The sequence below is a fragment of the Leptopilina boulardi genome, unplaced genomic scaffold, assembly GCF_019393585.1.
Source record: "Leptopilina boulardi isolate dan_hultmark-lab unplaced genomic scaffold, ZJU_Lbou_2.1 LbouV2_216, whole genome shotgun sequence".
In the NCBI taxonomy this organism is placed as follows: Eukaryota; Metazoa; Arthropoda; class Insecta; order Hymenoptera; family Figitidae; genus Leptopilina; species Leptopilina boulardi.
Window position 1 is genome coordinate 3,642,369 of NW_026137770.1, and position 16,427 is coordinate 3,658,795.

The 16,427-nt window shown below is 26.9% G+C and overlaps 1 protein-coding gene across 2 annotated transcripts in view; it reads right to left on the reverse strand.

Moving 5' to 3' along the window:
- Nucleotides 1-3,596: 3,596 nt before the first annotated feature.
- The window catches only part of LOC127279558 (protein kibra), a 43,589-nt gene continuing 30,758 nt past the window's right edge, over nucleotides 3,597-16,427 (reverse strand). For both annotated transcript variants that reach the window (XM_051301990.1, XM_051301989.1), the window contains 9 exons: nucleotides 13,125-13,233; nucleotides 12,146-12,305; nucleotides 10,543-12,048; nucleotides 8,755-8,841; nucleotides 8,077-8,266; nucleotides 6,832-7,323; nucleotides 6,529-6,747; nucleotides 5,931-6,409; nucleotides 3,597-5,847 (listed from right to left, as the gene is read on the reverse strand). In XM_051301990.1, the coding sequence (XP_051157947.1) occupies nucleotides 5,397-5,847; nucleotides 5,931-6,409; nucleotides 6,529-6,747; nucleotides 6,832-7,323; nucleotides 8,077-8,266; nucleotides 8,755-8,841; nucleotides 10,543-12,048; nucleotides 12,146-12,305; nucleotides 13,125-13,233 (3,693 nt within the window). In that variant the 3' untranslated portion in view covers nucleotides 3,597-5,396. The remainder of the gene's footprint in view (nucleotides 5,848-5,930; nucleotides 6,410-6,528; nucleotides 6,748-6,831; nucleotides 7,324-8,076; nucleotides 8,267-8,754; nucleotides 8,842-10,542; nucleotides 12,049-12,145; nucleotides 12,306-13,124; nucleotides 13,234-16,427) is intronic.

A 16,427-nucleotide genomic window follows, 5' to 3' on the forward strand; every position in this document is an offset into this window, starting at 1 on the left:
GACGAAAGTGGAACAGATTCAGAAGATAGTTTGGGGAACAATTTTGATGCGATTCATGAAGAGGAGGTTGATTTTTATATTCAAGATGTTCCCGAACCAGAAATTCAACAACTGCAGGAACGGGCAGTTGAATCAAAAATAAATCAAAGTCAATTAGATGATGTATTAAAAATATTGCGACCAAGATTGCTTCCAGATCTTCCGAAATCTGCAAAAACATTTTTAGGAACTTCTGGTGCGAAGTACAATATTATTCAAATGGAAGATGCCAATGGATCAATGGGTGAATTTGTTTATTTTGGGATAGAATCTGGTCTGAAACAATGCGTTAACCCTGAAATTCATGAAAGTGATGTAATAGAATTACAAATAGGTTGTAATGGACTTCCATTAGTAGATTCTGGACATCAAGTACTTTGGCCACTTATCTGTAAATTCATTTTAACCCTGATATCTACGAGCCTTTTGCTATTGCGGTTTATTCCGGTGAATCGAAACCAAACTCCGTTGAGGCTTATTTCTTATTTTGTCAAATGGAATTATCATTGAAGAGAGGCTCTTTAAGGTAGTAATTAAGTGTTTCATTTGCGACACACCGGCGCGTGCTTTCTAAAGTGTACCATTGGTCATACGGGTCTTAATGCTTGTGAGAGGTGCACTGTTGATGGATTTAAAGTAGGTGGAACAACCATCTATCCGTCTACAGATGCATCTTTCAGAGCAAGAACACAACCTGGTCATCATAACAGTCAGACTCCGTTGATAAACATATGTCCATTTTTAAACATGTTTCTGTGCTTTGTCTTAGACTTTATGCACCTATATTGCCAAGGCGTAATAAAAAGATTACTTAAAGCGCTGCTTGAGAAAGGTCAATACAAATTAAGTCGAGATCTACGAAATGAATTAGCGAGAAGGATGAAAATGTTAAAACCACAAACTCTGTGCGATTTTCAAAAAAAAACTAGATCAACATATTCGTTTTTGAAATGGAAAGCCACGGAATTTCGTTTTTTCTGCTGTATTGCGGACCAGTAGTTTTTAAAAAAGTCTTGGACTCGAAGCGTTACGATCACTTTTTTGAGGTATGAGAAAATTTTATGGAAACAGATCAATGGTTTTGAATGCACATCACTTAATTCATCTTGCTCAAGATGTAAAAACGGTAAATTGCAGTCTAAGTAGAGTTACAGCCTTCCCCTTTGAAAGCTTTCTTGGCAAACTGAAGAAATATATAAGAACACCTAATAAATCATTGTCTCAATTGTGCAGGCGTTTACATGAAAGGCAGTATATTAATCGGCGTAAAGTGGTATTTAACACTAAATTAAAAGCACTGTATGATAATTATAGAAAATCTAACAGGAAGAAATCCATGGAAAAAATCGGTTTGCTGGCATCGTTTGGATACACTGAGGGTCTGAGGGAGTCTATGCTTACATCACATAAACCTTCGTATTTTGATTTTAAATGGGAACAAATAAATCAGATCAGCTCCATTGACATGCCACTCGGACAGTCGCTCGAGGATGGAGACGACTTGAACGGGAAGCTGGATGCATATGTTTGTGATTATGGGCAAAACTGTACATGTGTGTACACGGATGCATCTCAGATTCCTTCTACCGGTGGATCTGCAATATCCTTTTATATTCCTTCAAGTGGTATGGTCTCAGGACGTCCTCTCTACACTCCATTTTATCTTTGGAGTTTCTGGCTATATCAGCCTCCTACAATATGCCATTTCTGAAAAGCTTAAGAATTTGCTAATTTTTACTGAATCTAAATCGACCGTAAAACAACTGTCTACACCTATATATGAAAGGCATAAAGCTTCTATACATTTAATATCAATAGTTAAACTTATCCACAGATACCATTCAGGAAATCTTGGGGAAGTTACCTTTATATGGATACCAGGGCATAAGGGGATAGTGAGCAACGAAATTGCAGATGAGATTGCTAAAATCGCTACAGACCTACCATATGTCTATCGTAATAAAATAGCATATCAGGATTTAAAAAGAATAATCAGGGAAGATCACAAGGATTGGAAGAATTTGTGCTGGCCGAATGAGCCGATTTCACAGACTAATAATATTTATTACCAATACATTAATGTTAAATGCGAATAACATCTTTAAGAACTGGTCATATGCGTATTATGGAACATTCATATAAGTTTAACTGGGGAAGACAATATGGTTGCAAATGTGGGTACCCTGATTTCACACTCAGATACCTCCTGTGCGATTGCGCACTCTTCTCTAGAGGTAGAAAAAGAATGTTAGCTTTCCTCGATGGGGTTAATTCTGATACTAATGACCCAGTCATTAATATTAGACGGGCGGTACTCACATTGACACAGGGCATGCACATTGAGATTCCAAAATTCTTTAAACAGTCTAAGCTAATAATATGATTGGAACAAATTTTTGCGATGTCTAAATGATATTTTTGTTTTAGCTCTAGCAATTACTGCATAGCTAATTAAACTTCTCCTCTGATTCATTAATCCTTCCACAATCCAATAAACAAATAATACTATCCATGGAAGACCAAATAAAATTATAAAATAATTAAATTAAGTTACAAATTGAAGGTGGAGGAAGAAGAGAAAGAAAAAAACAACTAATAAGAAATAAACAGAACAAATTAAGCATTATTATTGTCAAGAGTCATGTATGCCGACTATCCTGATGCGCATGAATTCTATGCATCCAACGTTCATAATACTAGTACAGATCCCATCTCAACCACCAACATTCGAAGTACGGGTCGACGCTCACTCAGTATGCACAATTTGAACGCACTCTATGACTACAACTTATACATTTAATTCAGCCAATAGAAACTATTTCACACAAGTAATTTAGAAAGTATATCTCTTTATATCTTAAATAAAGTCATAGATATTTGACCTACGGGGACAACAGGCCACTAAACAAAACCAAACCAACCAAAATTTCAGATATCTCCCGATACGTTATCAACTTTCTTCTCTAGGGAGGAAAATTGATGACTTAGGTAGTTTTCAACAGAAGAGCGTTGTGAAAAATTATTTAAATATTTGGGAACGGTGGTCTAGTAACAATCTAGTAATTTTGACCCATTCTCTCCCTCCATTTTGTTTTTTCTACTCTTTCTAAACCAATTAATGGAAGAGAGACAAAGAAAGAAAATGGAGGGAGAGAATGGGTCCCCACCAGATGGCGTATTGCAGTTTAGCCGATCCCAATCATTTTCCAACTATAACAACTGTTTTTTTTTTAAAAAGAATAAAAAAACTTTAAAAGTATAAAAATTATTATTAAATGTATGTAATATTTTTACTTTTAAAAAGTCAAATTAAATAAAATTATTAATTCACAATGATTTCAAGGATAAGAATATTCTTGACGTTCGCGAACTAAAAAAAATAATTGAAATGAAAAACGCTATATAAATAAAATGGAAATTAGAATTAATACATTAAAAGAATAAGGCGCTAATATTGTAAATATAAAATTATTAATATTTATAATCATACAGAATACAAAGGGTGACAAAATAATTGCGAGCAAAGCAAGCAATATTATGTATTTGAAAAAAATATATGCATTTTTAGGGTTTATTAATTAAATTTACTTCATATCTACATATAATACATCCTTTGGAAGTCACATTTTTAAGGCACTTTTGTAATGCTGCAATAATTTCCTTTTACATTTAAATCAGTGATTATTGTTCGTAATGAGTAAACATTTATAATATTACATTTAAGGGAATAAAAACTTTCATGATACTACTATCATAAATGGGGGGGGAAAAATGCTACTGTTAATCTACAACAGCGTTAGTGGACGTATTTTCCATTATACAGAATTGTATTTATTAATTATAAATAATAAAATCCCTAATTTTCTTTCTCTAGATACTTTGAAAATTTTTTCACAATGCATAAAAATCTTCTTAAATTGTTTATTTTTTACAGTATGAACAATCATTTAATTTAAAGGCACGTAGATAGGCGAGAATATAATAATAATTTATAATTCATTTACATTTTTTTTTGTTTAAAAAAGAAAAAAACATTTTTTTCCTTATTGTCTCAGTAAAAAGTCATTGTTGCATAGAGTCAAAAAAAAAGAAAAAAAAATTGAGGCGCATATTATAATTCACTTTTTGTGAGGGAAATCGGCATTAATTGCAGACCAGCTGCTTTTATTATTATATCCCTCGTTGTTTAGTATTTCGAAGTAGAGTATAAAAAATATGTTTTAAATTTTGATACATATATATGAAGTTAAAAACTACAATTTGAATGAATGTTATTAAATATTTAACTAATATATTTAAAAACTGAAAATAATGTGCTTTCTATAAGTATCCTATTCTGTACACAACAAAAATCTATTTTACAATTTTCATTAATGTTTCCTACTACGTAATAATTACCAAGAAAAAGAAAAATTTAGTTTGTTACAGAGAACGCTTTTAAAAATACGAATACGATTGTACCTTATTTTCACAATAATGCTTCACATTTAGGATTCCAGCCTCAAACTTCAAGCACACATTCATATATAATAATAATTCCAATCACACATTATCTACAATTTCATTTTGAATCATACTTATATATTAATATGTATTCATGATTTTTGTACAATCTTAAAAAAAACATTTTGAAGCTTAAGCTCTTTTTTTTGAATCATCAAATTTTTATTTTTTACTGCATATATTTACTTTCAATATGCAAAAAAATACTATATAAGTGAGCTTTATTAAGCGAAAATTTGTGAAGTTAACCAGTTAGTTTTTTTTTTATGATAGTAGACCTTTTTTCCGTTCAAAACAATAAATAAATTAAAAAATGCAAATTCGAATTTTCGTAATTACATTGTAATTAAAATGATTCTAAATAAATATAAATAATTCTAATAATTTAAAACTACTGAAAAATGGTTGGCATACTTCACAAATTTGAACTCTAATGTCAATTGACAATATTTATTGTCTACATACAAGACTGGAGTTAATTTCTCCTTGTTCCTTTTCCTTTTTTTTTTTTATTACTTTTTACATTATTACATTTTAAGCATCATACGGACTTGCATGGCACCTAATTTGAAATTTATAATATTTTTGAAAGTACACTTTGCCATTGTTTAAAGAAAAAGATTATATATGCTTATAAACTTTTTGTTAAATCAGCAGCACCACACTTTTAAATTGTAAGCAGCATCCCACTTTACCCCTGAGCTATCATTTTTTTTTTTAATTACATTCTAAAAATAATCGTCAGTAAACATTGTCTAAATCTCAAATATCGTTTAGAAGACTAGTCTTGGAACTTCACTGAATTCATTTTCTCCTGTTACACATTTTTCTTTTTTTCATTTCAAAAATTATTTTCAAACCTCAACACCTAAAACTCTATCGACAACATATTCATAACGTTTAGGTTCATCTCCTGACAATTCTTCGGATTCGGGATTCTTATCAATTTGATCATTTTCCGACTCTGGAATTGATGATTTGTCTTTTTCAATCGCTATAATACTAATATTTTTTGTTGATGTTGATGCTGTTGTTGTAACTGTGCTCGTTTGTGTAACACTAAATGTTTTTGGATTATTATTTGCGCTAGATAAATTTGATGATAAACAATTTTGTGTACTGTTACATTGAATGTCAACTTTTCCTATGCCTACAATTGATTGATGATTTATTGGTTCAGATGCATGTCTTCTGTGTGATATCGTTGGTAGAGATGGAAAAACTCCAATACTTTCATTTGGAATATCGTCAGGAGAAAATACAGGTACTTTTAAGTTCACGCGAGTGAAAAATGCCATCTTCTCTCTAAAAAAAAAAGAACAAAGAAAAAAATGATTAATATTTTAGTTCTAAATAATCTTCAATTAAAAAAAAGAACTAATACATACTTAAAAGAAATTATATCCGGTTTTCCATTTCCAGCTTTTGTTTTTCTCAATTTGTAAATTTCTTTTGAAGTCTTTTTAAACATTTTCTCAACTTTTCTTTCCTCGGCATTTTTACCATTACGTCCACATTCTGCTTGTTCCATTAACATTTGAAATTTTTGATCCTCCAATAGCCATGAAACTAAATCAGTGTCACCTTTTTCACGTGCTTGCTCCAATCTCTGCTTTATGCTTCTAAGTCTATTTAATTCATCCTGAAGATTATTTAATCTGGCATTTTGAGCTTGAAGATCAAGTTCAAGATCCAATGATGTTCTCACAGCCGGTGGTAAATGAGTTGATTTTTTTGATGCAGATTTACAACTAATGGCAGATGATGAACGACGCCATCTTAAAGATCTTCGTTCAACGGAATTTCGTTGAAATGGCCCACCTCTCCTGTACAGTGGCATACTACTATCACTGTCACTACGATTGAGCTGAAATTTTTTTTATATCTTTATTTATACCATGAGAATTCAAAATATTTTTTAATATTAATTTTTTTAAATACAGTTTAATAAATTATTATTTTTTTCCCCCTTTTAATTATACTTACTCGACAAATATACTGATTTCTGTTTACCGCTGCGCTAGGTGAAAAAGTTTGACTTCTTTTGATAACGATAGAATTTTTATCACTATTAATAACACCAGGTACAACTCCAGCCGCTGAAAGTTTTCTCTGTTTCCCCTGTTCTGGTATAAAAATGCATTCCGTATTTGTTTCTTTGTCCAGTGTTTGATTAATTTCATCAAGATGTTCTTCATTCTCATCCTGAAATGAGCAAACACAATGAAATAATTATAAAATAAATGAAAATCAAAGAATTTTATTTTTTTTTATTTCCCACAAACATACCTCATGTTCCAATACATCTTCAAGAACATTTTCCTCCATAAATTCAACCATAATTCCTTCTTCATCACTATTTTCGCTTCCACTTTCACTACTACTGCTACTGCTACCCTCATCGCTATTTTCAACTTCGTCTTCTTCATCTTGAGTTTTTAGACAATTAGTCAATTCCTCAAGTTTTAGAGAAACTGCAGTTTGCAATTCATTACATCCTTGATTTCTTGTCAATGTTGAAGTTTGTGAACTAATAATAGTACTTTCGTCGCTACTTTCTTCTTTTGTATTTTGTGATTGTATACCACGATACATTGATAAATCAGATTCCTGTTTATCATGTTTGCCTTGTTTAAATCCAGAAAAAACATTACTACATGTACTGACATTTATACAATCTGCAGTTGATGATGGTTGCATAAAGTGGAATGAGAGTATATTGTACCATTTTACACTGAGCATTTCAGGACTAAAATCAGCTAGAGAGACTTGAGCTGACCCCTGTAATTAAAATTAGTTTTTTTACATGAAATAACAAAATCACTCATAAGAAAGAAATAAAAAAACAATTTTATTAATTTTAATAAATTGATTTTTCTTTACAAATTTTTTTAATAAACACTACTATTGTATTTTTTTATATTTTTATATGTGTAAATTGCGTCATAAATAAATTATTTTATACAATCTTTATAATCAGTAAATTTGAAACTCGTGCATTTTTTTACAGGTCACTAAAATTTGCTAAAAAAAATTCAAAAGGCTTTTTCAAAATTTAAAAAAAATTTTTAAGGTTTTTTTAAATAGAGATTTTATTACATAATTTTAAATTAATATTAAAACGTAGCTATGGGTTTGACTTAAAATATCAACAACAAAAAAACTTTTTTATGACCTAAACTACAAATAAGCGTAAAAGAAAATTTAAAATTGTCTTACAATATTCGAGAAATTTAACTATTTTTAATTTGTAATCTATTGTGATATAAATTATTTTTTGAAAAAATCATAGTTTTAACAAAAATTTCGAAATCAAATATTGGGAAAGATTTTAAAGATTTACTTTATCAAAATTTCTGTTTTTAGTTAAAAATTCGAAATGAACTGAATTAGAATATTAAAAAAAACATAACGAAAATCAAATTTAAAAAATGTAAAAAAAATTTTAAACGAAAAAATTAGAAAAAGAAAACAAAAGTATAATCCTCTGAAAGATATAATACATAATCATTGTATAAATGGAAAATTACATACCAAACACTCCTCTGATTCTCCTCCAGTGCACCAAACATTAACTTGCAATGTTTTCGTGTACAGTTTATTTAGCGGTACAGAGATAGGGAACGTTTCTCCGAAAGTTGGCTTTCGCAAATCACTAACCGGTTTCGTATAGCACATGTGATTTAAAGATGACTGCATCGGAAGTAATGCTGCTTTGATATATCTAAATTAACAAATAAAATACCCATCAATTATAATTAGAAGAACAAATAAAAAAAGGGGGAAAAATGATACTTAGAATTTATTTTATCCAATTAATAAGTATTAAATTTATTGTTATTAACAAGCTTACTATTTTAAAGGTTCAAATCAAAATTTTGAAAATTGAAAGTGAAATTACAAAATTTTGAAAATTAAATTCTAAAGATTTATCCAAATTTTATTTGAAAAAATTTAATTTTTGTGATTTATAATTTTAAAATGAACTATATATACATAAAAATAAATATATAATAATAAATATATAAAAAAAATAATATATAAAATTAAAAATGAAATTAGATACTGTTTCTAAATATAAGTTATTCTCTGAGGAAATTGGTGTTTTTAAAGCATTTTTCATGTAGTTTTTAATCCAATAATTTAAAAATTTGAGGTGGCTCTTTTCTTACAGAATACCTCGTTTATTAATTTATGTATTAAGCTACTTACACTTGTGAATTTTCAGGAATAAATAGAGCAGCCAAATTTCTTGCACGCTCAATACCAATATGAAGGAGACCATCGCTAACGGAATACCTATAATAATTGAAATTTCAAATTATTCAAACTTATCAAAGTTAATGTTAATTTTTAATTATTTAAATTTTTAAAATAATAATAATTAAATTTATTAAATCTTTTATTAAAATATTATTGAATTAAATTAATTTTGTTATTAAAATATATTTTATCTGAATGCCATTATTTTTTTTTTTTTCATTAACCTATTTTACATTAGTTTTAAAAAATCTCGTCAAATAATAATTCAGTTGAATTCTTTCAATTTTATTTTTAATAAATGCGAATAACACATATTAATTTAATTATTTAAAACACAATTTTCACAAATGGAATACAAGTATTTATTTTTAAGATGTATAGTGAAGGATTAAGCAAAACAATTTTGTAAAATTTAAACATTGTAAATAATAATAAATAATAAAAACAGGCCTCGAATCGACTTGAAGGCGCAAAAAAAGTCGTTTTAGACGACTTACATTCCAAAAAAAAGTAGATTTTTTTATTTTAATTTTTAATTAGTTAATAAGTATTTTACTTTAAATAATAAATGTTATTAAAATATTAAATTTTTTAGAAATAATTAAATTTTAGAAGATTTTAAATTGAAAAAAAGTTAAAAATTTGTTAAATAATTGAAATAAAGAAGATCTGAAGAAGATCTGCATTGTATACTAAAAAATATATATTTTGTTTAAAAATTTTGTAAAAAAAAAGTCGAAAAAGTCTCATCGTATTTAAATAAGTCAAAAAAAGTTGTATTTTCGAAAAAAAAGTAAGAATTAAAACAGATTGGATATAATGGGACTCATGATTATGTTCTAAAAATAATTAGATAGAATTTTCATTTTATGGATTTATTTTTGTGCCGAATTTTTATTTGTTCGAATTAGTATTTTGCAGAATTTTTCATCAAAACAATTTTCTATATTACAGAATTTTTATATAACCGAAAATTCACTTCACAGAATTTTTATTTGTTCGAATTTTTATTTACTCGAATTTTCATTTAACATAATAGGCATTTTAAAGAATTTTTATTACGTAGAATTTAATTGCATAAAATTTTCTATCAGATGAATTTTCATTTGTTCGAATTATTATTTCATATAATTTTAATAAAACCGATTTTTCATACTACAGAATTTTTACTTAACCGAAAAATCATTTAACAGAATTTCTAATTGATAGAATTTTCATTTGTCCGAAATTACAAATGGCCGAACAAACAATCGATTTTGGCGCGATTTTTAAAATCAACCAATCAAAAATTATCCACAACATTGTGATTAGTTGATTTTAAAAATCGCGCCAAAATCGATTGTTTGTTCGGCCATTTGTAATTTCGGACAAATGAAAATTCTATCAATTAGAAATTCTGTTAAATGATTTTTCGGTTAAGTAAAAATTCTGTAGTATGAAAAATCGATTATATGGAAATTATATCAAATAATAATTCGAACAAATGAAAATTCTTTGCAATGAAATTCTACCCAATAAAAATTCTGTGAAGTGAATTTTCGGTTACATAAAAATTCTGTAATATAGAAAATTGTTTTGATGAAAAATTCTGCAAAATACTAATTCGGCACAAAAATAATTAATGACAAATAAAATTACATAAATTGAAAATTTTAACTAATGATTTTTAAAACACAATCATGTGTTCCATTATAATATTATTTATAGAGAAAAGCAAATGAATTAATTAATATTTACCTAAGTTTAATTTGCACTTGAGCAGTTTCTAGATTAGTATCTCCAAGAATAAGTGGATCAATACCAAGTAATCCTGACATTCTTCGTCGATTTGAAGCTTCAAAAACACCGGAATCACCAGCGACACTTTCATCGGAAACTGCTGCCGAGACAGATCTTGTATTTGTTCCCGAACTACTGGCTCTAGATCTAATACCTATTGGCGGTGGTGTTTCACTAATTGGCGATAAAGGTGGTTCTTGCGTTAAATTTAATGCCGGCCTACCAAGACCACTTCCTTGTGACATATTACCCGATTGCATTTCCATATAAGGTTGTGTATTAACTTTAAGATGTTCAGTATTCGCCGAATTTAATGCCAATTGTTCTTGTATATTTTGTTGGCTCAAACGTAATTCAGCTAATTTATCTTCCAATTGATTTCGATCGAATTGTTGTGTTGTCGTATTGGAAAAGCCAATTAATCTTTGCTGTTGCTTTCTTTGTAATTCAATTTGTTCATAGGCAGGTGGCGGTCCCACTGGAGCATTTTCGTAAAGCGGTGAAACTGGTGGACTTACACTCGAAAGACTAGATCTAGGCGATAAACTTGGTTGCGATCTACCTGGCGATGGTGTACTAAGATTACCAAGATTTTGTTCTGATCCTTTCAGTAATCTTTCAACTCTTCTGTGAAGATCCACCATATCGACGGGTCTTTCCTGTTGAACTGCGCCAAGACATTGTGGTCCACCATAAATATCAGTAAAACTAAGACCCGAACTGAGGGAACCTTTACTGCTCGTTGTACTTAAGCTACCGAGACTTGAGCTACTACTCACTGACAATGTACTTGCGCTGAGTGTTTTTAATTGACCCTCAAGCATTGTCATTGAACGTAATGCATCGCGTAATTGTTGAAGTAAAAGATTTTTCTCTTCATGAAGTCTAACGCGATCAGTTATTGTTTTATTTGATAGCTCAAGTGCATTATTCAGATCTTGTTCTAAACGTTTAATTTCACATTGTATTTTTTTCATATCCTGCTGACTTCTTGATCGTGATGTTATACTTCGTAATTCACGAAGAAGTTGTTCTTTTTCTTGAAATAATAATAATTTATCTTTATCACTTTCAGTTTGTCCTGGTGTTACTTTTTCCTCTAGATCAGCCAATTGTTGTTGAATATGTTGAATACGTTTACGCGCCTCATCATATTGCAATCGCATACGTGCCATTTCAGCAAGTCTTGTACCAATTGGTACAATTTCACCTGAAAGATCAGTTTGCGATGCAGTACTCAATTTTTCTTGTGGTAAACTCAATGTACTTGCATCGGGACTACCCTCACACAATTGTAACCTTGTTAATTCATCTTTTAATTGCGCTAAAGATTGCATTAATTCGGCCTTTTCTTTTTCGCCAGATATTAAAGATTTTTGAATGTTTCTTAATTCAGACATAATTGCTTGCGCTTCCGTAATATTGTAACAACCACCATTATGAGTATTTAGTTTTTGTTCCACACTGCAAAAAATAGAAAGAAAAAAAAACATTTAAGAATCCAATTAAAGAATAATAAAAATTGAAATGTTAACTACACTTTTAAATTTAAATTTTCTACCTTGCCAAAGTATCAACTCCTCGTTGAGTGCAATTCATCTCTGCGCGAATCTGCTCCAATTCTCTTTTCAATCGTGAAACTCGACTCCTGGCAAGTGCCACGTCAGATTTAAGTAGATCTGGATCATATTTGGTGCTCAATGAACTCGAACTAGAACACACTTAATGAAAACAAACAATTATTAATTTTTTTTTAATTATCCATATGAAAAAGCCTATATAATTTACTTATGTATCAGATTATATAATAAAAGAATACTTTATATTTGAAAATAATTATAATTTATTTTAAAAGAACGAACAGTGCAATGTTAAAAGAAACAGTTGATTTCAATTAAAATTACTCTTTAAAATTATTCTTTATAAATTCTGCTCATTGAATTTTGTTAAAAATAATTTATTTACAAAATCAGGATTGCCACATAAATTTTATTTGGTTTTTCCCTGATTTGCAGTCTGAATTTAAATCTGATATTATTTTTTTTTTAATTGTTCAACTCTTTGTTGTTATAAAACATTCAAGAGATCGCTGATCAAGATTTTGAGATCTAATTTCAAAAATTTTCAAAATTGAATTATAAATAAAAATAGGTATATATTGTTCAACTAGAATAGAAACAGTCAATAAATGTAAAAATGAAAGAAAATTTTTTTTTTAGAAGGTTATAAACGCCTTTTGCCGTAAAGTTATGTACATTAAATCGGACATTGATATTGACTCCTGGTTTCATTTCCTGCAACATTGCTATCCGTTACCGTTTGTTGACCCTATTTTCGACACTAAATTTTTAAGGCGTTTTGTCTCCTTTTTTTTGGATAAAGATATACATCAAAGAATAAAATTTATTTATTATGTTTTTATTTATCATCAGTCACAATTAACAAATAATGAAAAACAAATATATAATAAATAGATAAAAATAAAATCAACACTAGAATACTGTAATTTAAGTTAAGTTTTATTTAAATTCAATACTTACAACTGGTTCTAGAAGCACCGAGTGTAGTTAGGGCATTGTTTAGGTGATTATATTCGTCCTGTGCAAGACACAACCTTTGCTGCTTAACATCATAAATTTCCTTCTTCGCCTAAAATCAATGTAAAAAAAACCTAGTTTTAAAATAACGTAAAACATTTATGAGAAAGATTGAATAATAATTTATATTATTATCTACCTATTATTAATTATTATTACTTAGATTAAAATAATAATAAAAAAAGTGAAACTTTTATATTTCAAAGTATCACAATAATTTGCAGCAAAACATTGTTTAAAATTTAAAGAAAACTCGAAAAAAAAAATTATAATACATAATTTTACTTTCAATTTCGTCATACAAACTTGAAAAAATAAATGTACATTTCCTGATATTTAAATGGAAATTTTCGATATAAAATTAACAATTTGAAATATCAATATTTTTGACTCACAATTTAAAAAAAAATTAAGTGGTTCTTTCTTTAACATTAAGAACAAAACTTTCTTTTCAAATCAATTGTATTTAGTTTAAAATATTTAAATGTATAAATATTATATTATAAAAAAATACCAATCTCCTTTGTTCAATTTAGAACAATTCTACGTAACAATAATTAAATTCTCTTAAATTTTTGAATCACTATAATTAGGTTCTTTTTAGAAAAATTTCTGAATATATTTAAAAAATTTATAAATACACATTCAAAAAAAAAGTTATTTAATTAATTAATTTTTTTACTGATCTACATTAAATCACATAATGAAATGTCTATATTGCAAAAACAATTTTACTGATAATAGTAAAAAAAAATATTAAATGATCTAATTTTTTTAAAATATCAATTATTAATATAACATTATAATTGTAATAAAATATCAATTAATTGTATGTTAAAAAACTAAAATAAATCCAAAAACTTAAGAAAAAAAAACGAACCTGAAGTACGCAACATTTATGATAAACGATTTTTAAAGAAATAATTTTTATTAATCAACAAATAATAAAAAAAAAATTATTTTTTTAAGTAAACAATTTTACAATTTTTCGTGTTAGATAAAAATTGATTTCTAATCGTTGACTATAAACGTTGCCTACTTTAGGAATAATTTAAAAATTTAGAAAAACATTAAATTTTTTCTCTTATTATCTAGTTGAACTCCCGGATCAAAGAAAGGAAGATAACTAATGTAATACAAATGGATTATGTGCCCTTCTTTGATCCGGCAGCTCAATTTAAAAAAATTAACATATCATCTTTCTTTGACTTTAATTATTATTTTTAGAATTTCTTTGCTTTTAAGAAAAAAGACGAAAAAAATAACTATTTATATTTAGAAACGTATTTAAATATATTTTTTTATTAATTAAAAAATTATTTCTATATAAATCATAATGATAACTGATCCTTATAAAATTTAGTCAAAATCTTACAAAACTCAATTAGAATACTTTCTTTTAGAATAATTTTATTGAAAAATTATTATTTTTTCCATATGAAATATGTATAAAGATGAAAAGTGGTTAACAATGTGTTTGCAAACAATTTTAAGAATTCTATTTTTGAACTATTCGTTTTAAATTTCTTGCAATAATATTTTTTGTATATTTTTGTATACACTATTAGAAAAAATATAATCTTTTTTAAAAAAAATTATTTAAATTATATTCTTTTAAATCCATTTTTCAATATGAACTTAAATTAAACTCGTTTAAAAAAATAATTACAATTTTTTTAATTAATTTTATTTGTTTAAAATTTGTTCTCTTCCCTTAAGGGAAATAAAATTCTTCCCTCTCTAAACTAAAAAGAGATCTATCATCTATAAGATAATAAATAAATTGTAATTTAGAAACTTTTATTTACTATTATTTAGAATTATTTTTGAAAATATAAGAGTAAAAGAAAGTGATTAAATGCATGTATATACATATATACATTATGTATACTAATTTGCTTGCTTCATCGTCTCCTTGCCCTCCATATATATGTCCATATATAGAAAAAACTTGGACTCAAATTAATCACCATTCATTTTGAGCTGCAGCAAAAATAATGCCACTTTAATTAATTCTGAATTTTAGACAAAAAGTTTCGAATTCAATTTAAGTTCAAGATTAAAGTGTAAATTATAATGAAAAAATAAATAATTATCTACAAAATTACGAAATAAAATAATTTAAACATATCTCTATATTAAGTTCTTGAACATAAAATATTAGAAAAATAATGCTATTTCTCAATTGCAATTCACAAAATTAAATAGCAAAATTTTTAGGTTTAGATTCTTTTGAATTAAAGAGTACCAACCGTGAAACGCAAACCTACATATAATGGCGGTAAATTAAAAATTTTTCGAAATAAATGTTTATAAATAGAAGTTTTTATTATAATATTTATAAATTATATCAAAAAATAAAATTTAACAAGCAATATAATATTAATTATATATTAATATTTTCTCTATATTGATATAAATTATAAATAAATAAAATCAAGTTGTGCTAGAAAAATAAGCGTGAAAAAAAAAATTTATTTGATTCAAATATTCGTTTACTTGACTATTATCAAGTAAATATTTACTTGAACCAAAAAATTTTTTATTTTTATTAAACAAATTGTGTATTTAAAAAAATAATTTCTGTATTTAAAATAAATACCATTTAATTGATTGAAATAATAACTATTTGTTACAAATAAATATTTATTTGATAATAGTCAAGTAATCGATTATTTGAATCAAATAAATTTTTTTTTGTCAGTGTATTACAATCTAAAACATATTACTTAACAGTCTTTCTCTAAGTAAACAAAAAGAAAAAATCGAAATGAAACACGTCACGATTCGTGACGACACACAAAAATTCGTTACTAAACTTTGTTTTTAAATTTTCCATTAGAATTTTATTTTAATCTATTCAGAAATATTTATTTATTATTTAAAAACTAATGATGTATTCCGTTTTTAATATATTGGTTTAAATAATTATAAAAATTATTATTTTCTCAGAACTAATGTTAAAGTTATGTATTTATATATATATATATATATATGTAATTTTAATGTTTAATAATTAAAAATTATTTTAGAATTTCTTTGCATACAATGTTTCTTACATATATATATGTATATCTTTACTTCCTGATCTTTATTTAATTTGTTCAGTATTGTTTTTAATGCATGAATATTTATTTTAAATTCTCTCCTTACATGTTACACGTGACATGGAAACGCATATATAATTGACACTACGACGAAAGCAAATTAATATAATTAATCAACTAATTAATTATTAATTAATTT